We start from the raw sequence: 18,272 nt of genomic DNA, 5'->3' as shown, positions 1-18,272 counted from the left end.
AAGCACGTATTTTTACATTTTCAGAAGTATATATGTATTTTTTACTGAGAAAACTTTGCGCACATATTAGAAGGTGTAAATGTGTGTGGGTAGTTGTAGTGGGCTAATTTTCAAAGGGAAAGTACACAGAAAAGTATGTATGAAAATAGGTTACACACATAATTTTATGTACACAAACCCCAGATAATTGTATAACAAACCATTTATGCACATAAATGGCTTTTTAACTTACCCCCTTAAAAATATTTCCAGATTCATATGAAAAGTTGGTAAAGAAAAAAGTCATAAAATACAAGTTTCCTGTTATTTACTCTATATTAATATGCAGATTCTTTTTAAAAAAGCAATGTGAAGAAAATTTGCAGCGTAATCTAAAATGGTATGTATTGAATGAATTGCTTGTCTGTTTTACTGCTTTACCTTCAAATTTTACCTAATATATCATTTAGCAAAATGAAATGTATAAAGCAACTAAAATTGTATAAAACAATTTATTTTTCATTTTAAGTATGCACATTAGAAGTATGGCAAGAAAACCCTTTTATGTTCTATTCTGTGCCCAACACAAGGCCATGAGTGGCACTTATTATATAACGTTTACTAAAACAAGGCAAAACATGGTAAGGGTCAATTACGGGGATTTAAAACTGATCAAATTAAATACCTGCATGATAAATACAACAAAACAGAATGAGATTTGGGAAGATAAAAAGTTAGTGGCACTAATAGCAGATAAATCAAAAGAGTGCAAAAAAGAAAGGAAACAAGTTGGAAAATAATCAGGATGAAACAGATTGCCAAATGTACAGCGCTTTTGCAGGTTTTATTCTAGCATAACTTGGTCACGAAAACTCTGGATATTAAGATTTGAATTTGAGACTTCTTTAAATAACAACGGTCTGAAGAAGACGGAAGCATATCATGAGATCAGCTGAAATTGGTAGCTGAATTTCTTTTCCATCCAGACGAAGGTAGCGGAGACGTGGTCCCGTTTCATAGTTGAAGTCTGATTCTTCTGCCATAGAAATAGTTGTGGGACAGATTATACTGTCATTAACTCCTGTAATGCAAATAAATCATGTTATTTAATGTCCTATGCACTAAAACTCATGCTACATCTGCCAGAGCACTAAGTGACATGCACACACTAAACTGAGCATGTGCAATCCCCCTTTCTCCATGGCTTTGACCCCTTGTAGCAAACCTGTGAATAGGTAAGCCTGGCAGATGGGGCTGATTGTCAGTGCTAAGGGCAGAAGTGGGAAAGCATCTAGAGCCCAGAAGGGGAAGTGAAATGTGAGAAGAGATATCCAGAAGAGGAAAAAACAGACCAAAAGCATGTGCCTCTGATGTTTGTCAAGGAGGTTAAAGTTGTAAAAGGAAGAGAAGGAGAAAAGTGCAGAGGGATCAGAGCAGGGAGGCAATGGCATTTTCCTGGAGGCTATGCCAGATACACGTTGGATGCCTGACCCATACCTTCCCAAGATATCCAGCCTGAAGAATATCCAAGGAAGACTGGCATCATATGATGCCTTGACCATCTCCACTGGTGCTAGGGAAAGAAGTCTGCCAACCCTGGCTCAGAAGGACACTGGCATCTGATCAGCCCCTCTGCAAACACTATATAGTGCTGGGGACAGAGTCAATCTTTGCACAGGTAGCACCCTGAGCAGGCAGTATCAAGATATTGGGGAGGGAGGGGAAGGTTACAGTTGCAACTCTAGCTGAATCTACAACAATAGGAGGAGGAGGACATGCAGATGCAATTTTTCACCCTTACTGAGGCAGCAACAGCAGGAAGTCCACAGTTCAGTAGAGTCTCAACAGACCACTGTTCTGGCTTCAGACTCAGGACACCTGCAAACTGAGTAATCACATCCTTGACAGCAATGATCTTCACAATCATAGCATTTTATAGGATCTTGGGGAATAACCCTTTATGAGAAACAGTAAAACCCTTGTGCCTTGCATATTGAGGAGTGTACAACTATGTTTGAACACCACTTGTCATGTGTTTTCTTCTAGTTGGCACAGGTCTTTTTATGGTGTAAATGTGGATTTGAGTAGGAGAGTCTACTACTTTTGCTGTCTTTTTCTTTTGCAAAGAGAAGTGCAGGGAAGATTTGTTTCAAGGGCCTGTGGGTAAAATTTTACAGTGTTGTCTGTCCCTATTGAAATTACCTGCATTTGCATGTAAAAAATGTACTAATGTATGCAAAGCAGCTAGTGCATAGGTAAGCTTATGCTAATAAAAGAATGCAACTTGCCAGACAAAAATGGGAAGGTGTGTTATTTCAACACAAACCGAGACAGTGTAGATATCATGCCGCAGGAGCATCAAGATCCTAGCTAACGTCACAATGCTACCGCAGCAAAATTTAAAGGGTCATGCGGGCCAATAAAAACAACCCTCCCCAAAATTTCTAAAAATGCCCCTCCCCCAGGAGTCTAAGCAGACCCCTGCCTGTCAAGGTGGCACAGCCGGCCCAAAAGAATAACAAAAGTCATAAATAAGTATGCAGCAACATCCTGCCCTTTCCCAAAACTCCCCCCCCCCCGCCTCTTTGAATTAAATAAATACCCTCGGGTCAACCCACCTCAGACATCTTATCCCCTCGGCCATCTCCCTTCATAGAATAATGTCCCTGGTATCTCCTGGCCCCTCCTCCCACCCCTCTTACATAGAAGATAGACCCAGGTGGTATAGGGATTCAGAACTTCCCTAGAAGACATCCCTAATGTCCAATGGCAACCTGCAGTGCCCCCTAGCTCTGGTCCGGTCAATGCCATTTTCCAATTGGCGCTGACTGGCATTTGCCCCATCACATAATGATACTTATGAAAAGAAACCCCAAAGGTGAAATAAAGCAGATACAAAGAGATTCACCCAAATACACTGATAGTTAAATCAAAATATCACAATGAATATATGCTTTTATAACATGACCTTCATAGTGCCATTTATGCTGACTGCACACTGGTATTCAGATTATCTAGTGTCTGTAACTTGATGGCATGTTTTTGTTTGTAATCATAGGTCATGGCTGAGTCCAGAAGTATTTCTCAAATTATTTTTTAAATAAATGTAAATAAAAACTTAAAGCTGAGAGTTGTGTCTCTCTTGTAAGAAAAGATGACACTTACCTCTAGCTGGAGATCATTTGATGGTTTAATTGTCAAATGGGCCTGACACTGTGCCAGTGTTTCATAATTCCTGCATCATGGGCATAAAAATATAAAACAGATTAGTCTTTTTTTTAGTGTAAGTCAAAGGACAATATATGTGTGGGCATGTCTGAATTTACTACAGAGTGAACCATACATGATTCTTATGATATATCTTCTAAAAAACCCTCCAGTCTTCTATGGATACATTTTGTGAGGGATCTGAGGGTATGGGGTCATATAATCTGTTGTTGCTCTGCTGATGCTGGATCTCCTGGGTGTATACTTCCATGTCTATAATCACCACAGCACAGCCTTTTTCTGTGGGCTTGATGCCGATCTGGTGCTACACTGGCATCACCCCACTTTTGGAATGGAGATCAAACATAAGACACATTCAGACTGCAATACTAAAAAAACGATCTACATTATGGGCGCGGGCCATCCAGTGCTCCTACCATGTGACAGGGGCCGGCCAATGGCATGGATACCCTGTCACATGCTAACGGCAAAGGTCCATCGGCACCATTTTGTTTACTGGCAGTCGACGACCCGAGAGCGGGAGAATGCTCCCGGGACCCCCACTGGACCACCAGGTACTTAAAACGTTTGGGGGGGATACTAAAGAACTAATTTTAAAGGGTTGGGCTGTGTTTTTGTAAGTGCCCTTTATTCCCGCCCCCCCCCCCCTCCCCCAATAACGATAAGAGAACCCACAAAATTAATCATGGGGTTTCCTATTGCTATCGGGGACCCCCGATATCTGATGAGATTGAAAATATCGTCCGATATTTTCGATCGTCAGATAAACGATTCACATCCCTATTATTCAATGCTCCAGCTCTCTGATTTATGTGGGACGAACCAGTCGTATCCGCATACGCTTGATGAAACATCACAGTCACATTAATAAGGCTACATCTATTTCACCATGGGTCAAAAACTGCTTGGAAGAAAATCATAATTCCCAGCAGCTTACCTGGACAGTCTTACAAGTGCTTCATTCATCACCATGGGGAGGTGATATTTCAGCACAACTGAATTGGGTGCTGAAATGTTAGTTTTAATTTAAACACTGTGGTTCCGAATGGGCTGAATGAAGGTCTATGTCATTTTTTCACTATCCCTTTGTAAATTACCATATTCCACGAATGGGATACTTTGATCAGTCAGCTGCCATATTTCTTTAAAAATGGTGTCTTATTGCATGGCCAGTCTCAACTGGCCTGGACACTGACAAGCATTTCAGGTGAAGCCTCTCCAAGTGCGTAAGAAATGATTCCATATTTATATATCTCCAAGTAAAATACTTTTTCGCAACTGTCTTATATGATTATATACATTCCGGCAGTTTACTATCCATGTTTAGAAGATATATCATAATCATGTACAATTTACTTTGTAGTAAAAATTCAGACATGCTCGTACATTTATAGTCCTTTGATTGTTACACTGAAAATAGGACCAATCTTTTTTATATGTTTATGCCCCTGATGCAGGAATTATGAAACACTGATACAGTGTTGGGTCGATTTGACATTGAAACCACAAAATACTCTCCTACTAGAGAGTATTTTGAGGCAGAGCGCCTCAAAACAGGAGCCAGCTAGGGTCAGGAGACCCTCAACGAATGGGGTAAGAGACCCCCAACGACCGGGGTTAGGCCCCAGCGCCGCCGCCGACCGACCTGCCGCCTCAAGGCACAAAGCCCAGCCCACCTACCTCCGAGGGCCTATCAGAAGCCCACTGAAGCCGCCCACCGCAGCCCTTTAAATCAAGGGCTGTCTTCGGCGCCGCGCGCCAAGCGTCGCGTGCTGAAGGAGGGCGACAAAGGGGCAGGCCCCTTTGTGCGCCCCTTCGTGCAGCCACTAGTGGTCACTTAGAATCTCTCGTAATCTCAGGCAACCTTACTGCGGTCCCTATTCCTCACAGCCTTTCAATATCACTTGTCTACTGCCTATCAATTATGTTCTCCTCCACTATCCCCACAATTAAAAACCTTTACTGCCACCGGAAAAGAATCAACCACCCCACCATCCTCCAGCACAATCATCTGATACCCATCATGACTACAAACATAACTCAATTCCTGGGTCTTTCATTTTTCTCATTAACTCTATTTAATGCCCAATCCATCACAAAAAAAATGCATCTCGTCAACGACTATCTACTTGACTCACAACCGGATATCTGCGGCATCACAGAAACCTGGCTGAAGCCCACAGACATTACTCTTATCAACCAATTACCCATTCAGCTATATGATGTTTTCTCAATTCCTAGATCGAAAAAGAGAGGGGGCGGTCTGATTCTAGCCGCAAAAAAAGAGTTTAGATTAACCTTACAAAGCACCAAACTCAACTCGAAACTTGAATGCGCCTTGTTTAACCAAACAGCTTCAGGTCTGTCTACTCTACGCCCCGCCTGGTCTTTTGGAATCAGACCCTTCTCCCCTAGTCGAGTATATTGCAAAATACATTAAAGCCGACACCCCAGCCATCATAATGGGAGATTTCAACCTCCACATGGATATGATCCCACTCTCAACCAACTGCGAAGCCCTGCGTTCAGCCTTCAAGGCTCTGGGATTCACACAAATAGTTAACATTCCCACGCATAAGGCTGGCCACACGCTGGACCTCATATTCATAAATTCAGGCCTCACTCAACCCTCCCCGCCTCACTGCACCCATATTCCATGGTCGGACCATCGGATGATCACTACTGAGCTTCTTATCAAGGAAAATCCAGCTCCCACCTTCTCCAAAACCAAGATTCAATACAGAAAAACCTGCACCTTAGAGGACCTAAGATCCCATCTCTCAACAGAACTTGCCAACCTGGACCTCACAGACGCAGATAAAGTGATCACCTCCTGGCACAACATCACAAATAAGGTAGCAGAAAAAATTTGCCCTTTAAAAACAAAAGAGCTAGACCCTCACACCAGAAACAAAAAACCTTGGTTCACACAGGAATTGAGAAAAATCAAACTAGAACTAAGACGAAAAGAGCACCTATGGCGAAAGAGACCGTCCTCAGAGAACTTAACTGAGTATAAAACCCTCATGCACATCTACAGAAATAACACCCTCCGTACAAAAAGAGACCATTATGCCAGCAAAATTCACAATTTCCTCTATGACGCCAAAGCACTATTCTCCTATGTCACCGAGCTCACAAAACCCAACCCTCTAATCATCCCAGACGACCAAGCCCTCTCAAGGTGCACGGAACTTGCACAATTCTTTGAAAATAAAATCCTTAAACTAATAGCCCCACTGGCTTCTTCAAACACAGGAACTCCTACACTCCTCTCTCCTAGCCTAGACCAGAATCCACAGCTAAATTCTTTCAAACCCACCACCTCACTCGAAATAGAATCCATGCTCAAAAAGATGAAACCATCCACCCACCCCATTGATGCAATCCCCTCTAAATTATTGCTCACCATTCCAGAAATCATCTCCAAGCCTCTAGCAGAGATTATCAACTGCTCTCTAACTCAAGGATTTGTACCAGACACACTGAAACTATCCACCCTTAAGCCACTTCTCAAGAAACCCAACTTGAACCCAATAGACCCGGCAAATTTTCGCCCCATTGCGAACTTGCCTTTTGTAGCCAAGCTCATGGAGAAAGTGAATACATTGAGGAATACATTGAGGAAAATAAGATTCTTGCTCCAGCACAATATGGTTTCCGTAAATCCCTCAACACGGAATCCCTCCTCATCTCGCTGACGGATAGAATCTACACAGGCCTTGAAAAAAAGACACCTTTTTTGCTGGCTCTTCTCGACCTATCCGCAGCCTTCGACATGGTGAAGCACTCCATCCTCATCAAGCACTCCATCCTCATCAAACGTCTAGCAGACATTGGCATATCAGGAACAGCCCTAGACTGGTTCAAGTCTTTTCTCGACAACAGAATATTCAAGGTTAGAGTAAATAATACTGATTCGCACCCAGTCAAAGCCACTCTTGGAGTCCCTCAAGGATCCTCTTTATCCCCAACTTTATTTAACATCTATCTTCTACCCCTCTGCCAACTCCTCACAAGCCTAAAGGTCACGTATTACATTTATGCTGACGACGTCCAAATACTGTTACCAATCTCGGAATCAATAGCTAAAACCAATCTCGGAATCAATAGCTAAAACTCTCAACTTTTGGAACAATTGCCTACAATCCATAAACTCACTCCTCACCAGCATTAATCTAGTACTTAACACCTCAAAAACTGAACTACTGCTCATCACCCTGGATGAAAACCTTCCTTCAGCTCAACTGACCTCGACCCCACATGTAAGAGATCTAGGAGTAACATTAGACAACTGCCTGAACTTAAAAAAATTTGTCAATAATACAACAAAAGAATGTTTTCACAAATTACATATATTAAATATACATATATTAAAAAACCTGAAACCTCTCCTCCATTTCCAAGACTTCCGTACAGTCCTCCAATCTATCCTATTTTCAAAAATCGACTACTGCAATTCCATTCTAATCAGCCTTCCAGCAGTCACGACAAAGCCTCTACAAATGCTACAGAACTCCGCAGCCAGGATCCTAACCAATACCAGCAGAGGTGAACACATCACTCCTATACTTAAGAGCCTACACTGGCTCCCCATTAAGTTCAGAGTCATATACAAAGTGCTAACGATAATACACAAAACCATCCACTCACAAACTACCCTCAAACTAAATTGCCCCCTCAGATTCCAATCAGCCTCCAGACCTATTAGAACATTGTATCTAGGCACCCTTCATGTTCCCCCTGCTAAGTCGTCTATGAAGAAACGTGCCTTCTCCATAGCTGGCCCTATTCACTGGAACAATCTGCCTTTGGACCTGCGCTTAGAACCATGCCTATGGACATTCAAGAAGAAACTGAAGACCTGGCTCTTTACCAAAGCCTTCACTTAAACCCCCATACTACCAATAAAGAACCATACGACCCATGCCGCACCTTACATTTGAATATTCTTACTTGCATAACACGCCATACTCTAGGTATATCCTATGCATTATGGTTTCAAATTGTTTAACGTTTTAATTCGTATAACCCTATATTTCATGTATCCATTATTTATTAATGTACACTGTTGAATGTTAATTGTTAATGTTAATTGTTCTATGTACACCATATATATGGTAATTCTAATGCTGGTTATCTGTAAACCGAAGCGATATGTACTAGTACATATGTACATATGTACTAGTACACAAAAACAAAAAATTGAGAAATACTTCTGGACTCAGTCATGACCTATAATTAAAAACAAACCCATGCTGTCAAGCTATAAACAAACACTCTGAATAGCAGGGTGCAGTCAGCATCCATGGCACTATGAAGGTCATGTTATAAAAGCATATATTCAGTGGGATATTCTGATTTAACTATCAGTGTATTCGGGTGAATCTCTTTCCATCATATGATGAGGCAAAGACCAGTAGGCACCATTTTGGAAAATGATGTGGACCAGCCCGGAGTTAGGGGGGGGGGGGGGGAGAGGCTCCAGGTCACCCCCCCTCCCCCCAGATCACCAGTGTCTATTTTCTATGTAAGGTGGGGGAGGTGAGTCCATCAAGCTAGATTGAGAGAACATTGCACAAATCTCATCTTTGGGTGAGTTTCCTCACTCCGAAGATCATCAAATCTTCACAAGAGAGCACTGTTCTGTTCGTACATCTCACTCTGAATGTCAAAGTGGCCCCTAACCCCTACACTAATACCTAAACCTCACCTTGAGTGAGTAGGTGGGCCTCCCATAGAGATATAAATATCAATCTAGTGGGACAACTTTATGGCTACTCTCTCTCTCTCCCCTTTGCATCGCACTAAATGTTATGGTGCTTTCACATGAGTTAAGGTGTTTTTTGCATGCGAAAATGCCATATAGCACTTTGATAAATGACCCCCTTAGCCAGATAAGTAAAATAATTATCAAGATAAGTGGCAGACATCTGATATGCGTGTGTATTTGTGCTCCTAATTTTAATCATTTACACAAGGAAATTTAACTGGGTGCCTGAATGTAATCCACTTTGAAGCGCTGAAAAAGTGTGAAAAGTGGAATATAAATCTAAATAAAATAAATATTTTCCTTAGCATCTGTCAGCTTTTATGTATACACTGTAAATTATCAAATTTTATAACATGCGTGCTTGAAGGAAATTACCAGTCAAACCAATTATTCCACCAATTTGCCAGGTCTATCCCTGGATCATCAAGACCCTCTGGTTCTTCAACCTGCACTCTCCCACGTTTACCCAGACCCCTCACCCAGTCAGTATTTGCCTTGAAAGATTATATTCTGATTTACACGTGATAATTAGCAGGCGTAAATATGCGCAGGTAACAGATGTGCATATGTCACTTCTTCGGGCTATAAAATAGCAACTTATATGTATAAATGTTGACTGTCCCGGAACGTCCCTAGCCAACCTCTTTTTATATGAGCAAAGATATTTGTGCACCATTACTTGCACATGTAGGTTTGAGGATTATAAAACAGCACAGAACTTCTATAGATTCTCTCTGCCTCTTAGGTATGGAATTCTTTTAAAATTCTCTTTTGAGTTTGTACTAGAGACAGCAGAGGGTAAAGCGTCTTGTCTGAGGTCACAAGGAGCTGCATCAGGATTTGAATGCTGGTTTCTGAGGTTCGTAGCCTACTGTTCTAACCACTAGGCTACTCCTTCACTCTGGCCAGAAAGCTTCCCTTCAGTAATGATATATTTCTTGAACCATGATTATACTTGAACCTTTGTCTTGCTATAGTTCTGTTAGTGTGTAATTATTGCAAACTTACCCATTTTAAAAGTTTGGCATGGTCGTATTGTGCTGTATAAGGCCATAGAGAGGGTAATTGTATAACTTAACCACATTGGACTAAAGTCTGCAGTTACTTTTTACCCTAATGTTCAAAGAGGACTTTTGTGTATAAATCTGTTTTGAAAATGTTCAGGATCTGTCTGTTCATCCCAGAGCGGAGTGAATAAATGAATACTAAATGCTGATACCTGTCAGCTCTATCAGCACTTAGTATTCTCCCTAGCAGGAGGAGGTAACAGCCTTTCCTCCTTTGCTGGGCTTCAGGGACGCTTCTGAAGGTTAATGGGTTAGGATAGAGGAATGGGGATTTGGCACCACACTCAGGGGCGGATTTTAAAAGGGTTACGTGCGTAAATCCTCAGGCGACACGCGCAAAGCCCCGGGACGTGCGTATGTCCCAGGGCTTTGTGAAAGGGGCGGGGCGGGACCGAGGCATCCGACACAGCCAGAGGCAGGCGTAATTTACAAAATAATGGTAGGGGGATTTAGGTAGGGCTTGGGGGCAGATTAGATAGGGGAAGGGAGGAGAAGGTGGGGGGTGCCGAAGGAAAGTTCCCTCCGAGGCTGCTCTGATTTTGGAGCGGCCTTGTAGGGAACGGAGAAAGCTATCAGGGCTCCCCTAGGGCTTGGCATGCGCAAGGGGCACTAGTGTGCACCCCCTTGCACGCGCTGACCCCGGATTTGAAACCAGTCCAGCACCAGCACCGGCACCGAGGGTATGATTGAAGGGATGGCTCCCGGACCCCCCGCTAGACCACCAGGTACATGTAAAAGGTTTTTGGGGGGGTTGGGAGGGTGGGAGAAGCAAAGGGGTAATTTGTAAAGGGTCGGGTGGGTTTTTTTTATCGGGCCGGGCCCTCCCACCCCCCACTGGACCACCAGGTAATTTAACATTTTGGGGGGGGGGGGGTTCAGGAGGGTGGGGAGAGCAAAGGGGTCATTTGTAAAGGGTCGGGGTGGGTTTTTTTTTTTTATCTGCTCAGGCCTCACTAAAAAATTAACAATGTGAATTGGAATCGGAACCAATTCCAATTCACATCTCTAACGATTCGATTTTTTTCTCCCTCCATCCGAACCTGATCGTTAAAACGATTGGGCACACGATTCACATCTCTAATTATGATCACTATTGCCAAGTGGCCCCACCACCATTTTTAGAATATATGTCTAAAAATAGCTGGCTAAAATTAGCAGGGTATCTTGCCTGTTCAGCTGGTCTTTGAATATGTACCTTATCCTGATAAAACAGATGATTTTGCTGAGCACTGAAAAAGTGCAGTTATTATTTGAAGGCTATACTTGCCATGACTGAGCACTTACTTTTGATCTTGTTGTGTTCAAGATGCAGATGCTCCACATGAGCACTGAAATGAGAAACTGTAGTGAGCAGATTGAAGGATAGCTGTAAGTCTAAAATAGATGAAACATTAAATACAAATGGAGGGGGGGGGGGGGGGGGGGGGATACCGGTATCAGAGAGCTTATTGTAGTTCAGCCTAAGGAAAGTCACATTTGGTACCATATTGAAGTAGTCAGCTGGTATTGTTTCTATGGAGTTGTTGTCTAAAAAGAGCTGTATGGTGTTTCTATGGAGTTGTTGTCTAAAAAGAGCTGTATGGTGTTAGCTGGGCATTTTCTGGAGTGAGTTCTTTGCGATATTGAGTTGCACAAGTTTTTTTAAGCCCTTGAAAAGTGTCCTCGTTAAAAGCACCATCTGCTAGTTTGTTATGTTGAAGATCAAGCATAGTTAAGTTTTCCAGCATACTGAAAACACCTTCTAGTATCTTGGATATCTTATTTTTATCCAGGCGTAGCTGCTCTAAACTTGCCGGCAGGGGAGATGGCACTTCTTCAAGTTCATTATCCTCTAGAAACAAAAAATGCAAGTTCTTCAGATTTCTCTGCAGATTCATTCCAATTCCTTTGTTCTCTATTTTATTTTGGTTCCAATTGATCCACTTTAATTGAAAAAAGATGTTTTCGAAAATATTTCCATCAGATTATTTTGGAGATAAAGGTACCAGATTCTTGATGGGATTGGTAGCACTTCTTTCACAATATACCAGATTCTTGATGGAAAAACATTCAAAGAGAAGCAAATTAGAAAGTGCAAAATGTGTTCAGTAAAAGCATCTGTGTACTTTGCACCTCCTATTTTGTGGATAGCAAGGGCAGCGGGGAGGGAGGAATATAGCGATTAGAAACTCAAATGTACGTGTGCTGTTTTCTCCTCTGACAAAAACAAGCCCACAGGAATGCCCATCCCCCTGCCTCTCCCCCCCCCCCCCCCCCCCCCCCCCCCCAGCTAAAATGTATCTGCTAAATGGAAGCCAGGAGCACTTTTAGCCATATTTGAGGAGGACAATTTCCAGTCAAGCCATTTTACCCAGCATAATCATTTGAAAATTGCCCTCCCCTTCAGTAGTATAGATCCAAGCTATTACTTTTGAATTTTTTTCACAAGGAGCTGAATATTTTTTAATGTTTACAGGATTTTTTTTTAATCAATTTCAAATCAAGAATAAACTTGTGACCTCATTCACTAAGCTGTGTTAGGCCATTTACCATGCAAAAAACAGTTTATCATGCAGTATAAGGCCTAACATGGCATACAAATACATGCTAATGAGTTCATTACTAGCCTAATCTATGTAAATCAGATAATGCAGCTTGCTGAAAAATTCACAAACTACGTTATTTGATTTGGAATTAACTGCAGCTCAGGAGTTGTAGCTCTTTTCTTGCAGGTGCATCGGGACATTAATGCATGTCCCGATGCACCCATGGCCTATACTTAAAGAGGCTGCTTAGCTCCGTGTATACTCTCCCCACCAAAGTCATGAAATCCCCCCGCAGTCTGCATAAGCCTCCTTATCCCATCCTCCAGACACCCTTGGAGGCAGCCGATGTTTAAAAAAATGTAAACTTCTTTTATATCCAAAGAGATTCCCTGCTACACCCTCCAACCCATAGAAACATAGAAACATAGAAATGACGGCAGAAGAAGACCAAACGTCCCATCCAGTCTGCCCAGCAAGCTTTCACACTTATTTTTCTCATACTTATCTGCTACTCTGACCGCTGAGGTCAGGGCCCTTATTGGTAACTTTTTGGTTCTAATTTCCTTTCACCCCCGCCATTGATGTAGAGAGCAGTGCTGGAACTTCATCAAAGTGAAGTATGAAGCCTAATTGGTCAGGGGTAGCAATAAGCAAGCTACTCCCACGCTTATTTGTTTACCCAACCTGTGCAATTTAGTCCTTGTTGGTTGTTGTCTGAATATAAATCCTCTTTTCTTCATTCCCCCTGCCATTGAAGCAGTGAGCTGCGCTGTATAGGTATTCCCACCCTGGAGATCTCCCAGACCCCTTACACCCGCTTTGTAAAAGGCATGTCCCTGGTGGTCCAGTTGGCTGTCTCACCCTCCCCAGATACTCCTTACACAAAAAGAGATCCCTGGTGATCTAGTTCAAAATGGCTGCTGCCTGGGCCTGGAGCAAGGCCGCACTCCAGCTCCCTCTGCATTTTTTAGGAAAGGGAGAGTCCAGGAGGATGGGGGGTTGGAGGATGGGGGTCCACTAGACCTTCAGGGATTTGTTTTTGTATAAGGGCAGGCCCACATGGGGCAAAGGGTTGGGCAGGGGCTTTCCTTTTACAAAGGGGGAGTCCAGAGGCATGGGGGTCCTGGATTTCTTGTAAAGGAGCAGGAATGGAGGGTGGGGAGGTGGAAGCAGTGTCACAGCGGGTATAAAAAAATGTTAATTATTTCAAAATGGGCCACCTCCAAGGGCAGCCAGTGGGGGGAGGGGGCGGGGGGGGTCTATGGCTTTGGTGGAGGGGACATCCGAGCAATGCATGATGGCAGCCCCAAAGTCCCAGGGCTGCCATCATGCATTGTTCGGATGCCCTTTCTCTACCACAGTATTTTTACACTGTGGGAAAATATACGAGGCATGGTATTTTCCTGCAGGGAAAACGGCACTGAATTCATTAAGCAGCAGCATGATTCACCAAGCCACAGAGTTATCTACTAGGACTTGGGGAATCCCTTGGTACGTTTATACCACAGCTTAGTGAATGACCCTGTTGGTTTGAAAAGCATCAATGGAATAAGAAGGAAGTAGAAGAGTAGAAATCATTCAGTTATGCTGTATATTGGTCTCCAAATGCAAGGGGAGCCTTTAAGAAAAATTATGAAGAAAAAGAAAAATACTGAAGAAATCAGGGGCCAACAGCAAAAGAACCTATGAATCTGTTTTTACATATATAGATCCTCTACCAGTATTGTTTGTGGATTTAACACTGTTGTATCCTACTTTAAATTTATATTAATCCAAATTGAAGCCATTCATGGTAAAAAAAACAAAAACAAAAACAAAAAAACCCCCGGAATATCAAATGCCAATAAATAAATTGAGAGTTCTTACAAATATCCCATCAAGCAAATAAAATAGGGGAAGACATCACAGGGAGGTTTACAACCTCCCTGTGATGTCTTCCCCTCCATTAAATAGCACAAACCTCCATTAAATAGCACAAACTCTTATTCTATAACTGGACCTAATACAAATCAACCAACCTTAAATTGACACTTATCAATACCTTCTGAGCTTTTATCATACCATTATCGCATTTATGCATCCGGTTATTTATGTACCGTCTCATAGTGATGTACCGCCACAGTTACTCACATATTCTTATTTAATCACTTTGCTACTCTATTACATTAATAGGCCAAAATGTAAATATTGCTCTGTACAATCTCTCCCCTTTTCCAGTTCCAAGTTGATTTCCCTGATTTTTTGTAACTTTCTCACATCCTTTATTTGATACACTGTATTTATTCACTGTATTTAAAGTTCAAGGTTCTTACTGAGAACATTGTTTTAAGTTATGTTATGCTTTACACACTATGTTAATTGTAAACCGGGTTGATGTGATGCCTGTCATGAAACTCGGTATAACAAAAACAATAAATAATAAAATAATAATAATAATAACAACTGATCCTGATTCGATAGACAAGAAAGCTGAAAGCTGAGTGGGGTAAATACTAGGGATGTGAATCGGGCTTCGGACGATTGAAAATACCGTCGATATTTTCAAAATTGTCAGAAATCGGGGGCTCTCCCAAAACAATAGGAAAACCCCACGATATTGATCGTGGGGCTTCCCTTATCGTTTTGGGGGAGGGCGGGAAAAACGGCATACAAAAATAACCCCTAAACCCACCCCGACCCTTTAAAGTAACCCCTTAGCTTCCTCCACCCTCCTGACCCCCCCCCCCAAAAACCTTTTTACAGGTACCTGGTGGTCCAGTGGGGGTCCCGGGAGTGATCTCCCACGATCTCCCACTCCGGGCCGTCCTCTGGCTACCGGGCCGTCCTTTGCCCTTACCTTGTAACAGGGTATCCGTGTTATTGGCCGGATCCTGTCACATGGTAGGAGCACTGGATGGCCAGCGCCATCTTGTGCTCCTACCATGTGACAGGGGCTGACCAATGGCACCGGTAGCCCCTGTGACATAGTAAGGGCAAGGCTATCGGTGCCATTTTGCCCTCAGGGCAAAGGCTAGCGCCGGCGCCATTTTGAATACTGGCAATATGGCCCGAGTGCAGGAGGTCGCTCCCGGACCCCCGCTGGACTTTTGGCAAGTCTTGTGGGGGTCAGGAGGTCCCGCCAAGCTGGCCAAAAGTCCCTGGGGGTCCAGTGGGGGTCCGGGAGCGATCTCCTGCACTCGTGCCGTCAGGTGCCAGGAACCAAAATGGCGCTGATAGCCTTGCCCTTACTATGTCACAGGGGCTACCAGTGCCATTGGTCAGCCCCTGTCACATGGTAGGAGCACAAGATGGCGCCGGCCATCCAGTGCTCCTACCATGTGACAGGATCCGGCCAATGGCACGGATACCCTGTCACAAGGTAAGGGCAAAGGACGGCCCGGTAGCTGAAGGATGGCCTAGAGCGGGAGATCGCTCCCGGCACCCCACTGGACCACCAGGTACCTGTAAAAGGTTTTGGGGGGGTCGGGAGGGTGGGGAGGGTGGGGGAAGCTAAGGGGTTACTTTTAAAGAGTTGGGGTGGGTTTTTTGTTTATCGGCTGGGCACCTGTGCGCACATACGTGAGCATCCTATAAAATAACCCTGTTCCACGTACATGTGCCCCTAATTTTAAGCTTGTGCGCACACAGCAGCACCACCCGTCAGCTTTGGGACCCACAAGTGAGGGAATATTATAACAGATGCATGTCCAGGCCTTGACCACTTTCACCAGTTTGTCCACCAGTTTGCTCAGTCTGGAGCAAGGTCCTCCACACCCCCTTGGTTCTTTAGCCTGCACTCCTCCCCCCGTCCCTGCAGTTTACCCTAGATGACTGGAAATAGTTTTATTAAGACTTGACACCTCATCCATTGCAGTTGTGACTTTGCGCTGAAATATACCTGGGCATGCACCCAGGTGTATATCTACTTGTGGACATATCTGATGGCCCCACCCCAGAACATCCATGCCCTGTCCACACTCCGCCCCTTCTTTTCCCGATGCGAGTCACCATGCATTGGTATTTGTGTGTGCATGTGAGTGGCTTACATTTTCCTTTGAAAATTACCTCCTACAAGCCTTTATCTGTCCAAAGTTTGTTCCATTCTCTGAATCGCTTCTCATAAACCATTCAGAGTAACTGAATGCGGTCTTATAAGAGCTGAGGATTTGACTAAATATTCCGAATCTCTTTTCCCCATAAATTCTTCAGGTATTCCTCTCGCAGGGTGCTCCCCTTGCTTGGTGATCTACCCAGAAAACCAGAGCTGCTTAACCTGCCCCTGCGCATCTGTGCCAGAGCCTTCCAACCCTACAGGGTCACAGCTTTTGCTTTCATCCGTCAGCACCTCTGCCTGGATGTCGGTGTAGTTCCTTTCCAGTGCCAGACTAGGGATGAAGCCCTGCATCTCCAGGCTGAAAGTAGCCTTTCAGTCCAAAGTCGCTGCTGTTCCTACCACATTTCGGAGCTAGCAAAGACATCAAGGATTCTGTTCTAAAGAATGTCATCTGCGCCCCTCTAACAATGTGCATACCCACTGGGCCTAGAGATATTACTGCTGCCACTACCGCTTTCCACTTGAGACCATCAGGAAGTTGGAACGTTGGACCCGCTCACAAAGGGCCTGATTTTAAAAAGCACTTACATGTATAAAATTGGGTTTTACACGTATAAATGCACGTTACCCTTGAAAGTGGGCTTTTGAAAATTGCTACAATGTATGCCATTGAATTGTCCATTGGATTTACCCGCGTAAGTGCACTTTATGCACGTAAAGAGATTTTGAAAATTGCTACAATAGTATGTTATATTTACTCATGTACCTCCTTTTAAAGTTACCTCTAAAGCTAGGTATTTATTGTCCACCATCTTGGGCACACCAGTTACATGTTAATCCACGTTTTTTTTTAAAGAAAAACAATCATGTTAATGACTCCTTAAATAGCACAGTTCCCACTCCTGTAACCCAAATTAATCCTGATAGTGATGAATGTTAAAATAGTACTAAATGAATCGGCTCCCATTTAACTGTCACATAGCTGTGAAGCATGCTAGAAATACTGGAATTGTCTGGATATCATATTAAATTAGAACGACTCTTATTAATTGAGCAATGGGTTGTTTCTTTTTTGCACACCAGTATCAGAGTACTTCTTATATGAGCATGTTCCATGGAAATTAGTGGTAATGTACCATGTAGTATTAAAAGAAATGAATCAATAGTAATAAATTTAATGTGGATTCTGTGTTAATTCTCTCAAGTACTCATATGTTCCTACTTTTCATTCCTGAACAATAACAACAGATGGATCAGATTTTCCAGGCCCTTCTCCCCTTAGACCACAAAAAGGATCAGAAAGCATTTTAGTAGCTGCTTCTTGGGTATGGTCTTAAATTACTGGAAAGTCTGCTTAACTAATTCAGCGGCTGCTGATGCACCCTTGGAAAAACGGTCTCACCTTTCTATCGGAAAAAGCACATAGTTCATCCAGACACTATGATTATAGTTTTTAAGGAAAAGAATGATTTCAATATCCACAGTACTTGTATGGCTGCTGAAAATATTATTTCATTTATTTTTTAGTTTCTGTCTTTAAATTCCCACTTTTTGTTAACAATGTTCATTTTAGCATTTATTTTTTTAGCAAAATGCATCAAATAGATCCTTTTTTTAGTAGCAATTTCTAGCACTAATGCGAGAGTGCCTGTCATTGATGCTCAAGC

General features: G+C 43.0%; 1 protein-coding gene across 1 annotated transcript in view; it reads right to left on the bottom strand.

Moving 5' to 3' along the window:
• Positions 1-551: 551 nt before the first annotated feature.
• Positions 552-18,272, bottom strand: part of KERA (keratocan) — a 46,108-nt gene continuing 28,387 nt past the window's right edge. The window contains 4 exon segments of the mRNA XM_029597532.1: positions 552-1,060; positions 11,332-11,701; positions 11,703-11,980; positions 11,983-12,080. Of these exon segments, the coding sequence (XP_029453392.1) occupies positions 885-1,060; positions 11,332-11,701; positions 11,703-11,980; positions 11,983-12,080 (922 nt within the window). The 3' untranslated portion in view covers positions 552-884.

The sequence above is a fragment of the Rhinatrema bivittatum genome, chromosome 4 (genome assembly GCF_901001135.1).
Source record: "Rhinatrema bivittatum chromosome 4, aRhiBiv1.1, whole genome shotgun sequence".
In the NCBI taxonomy this organism is placed as follows: Eukaryota; Metazoa; Chordata; class Amphibia; order Gymnophiona; family Rhinatrematidae; genus Rhinatrema; species Rhinatrema bivittatum.
Note: the sequence above shows the minus strand (reverse complement) of the source record. Positions and strands in the feature narration are given on the sequence as shown.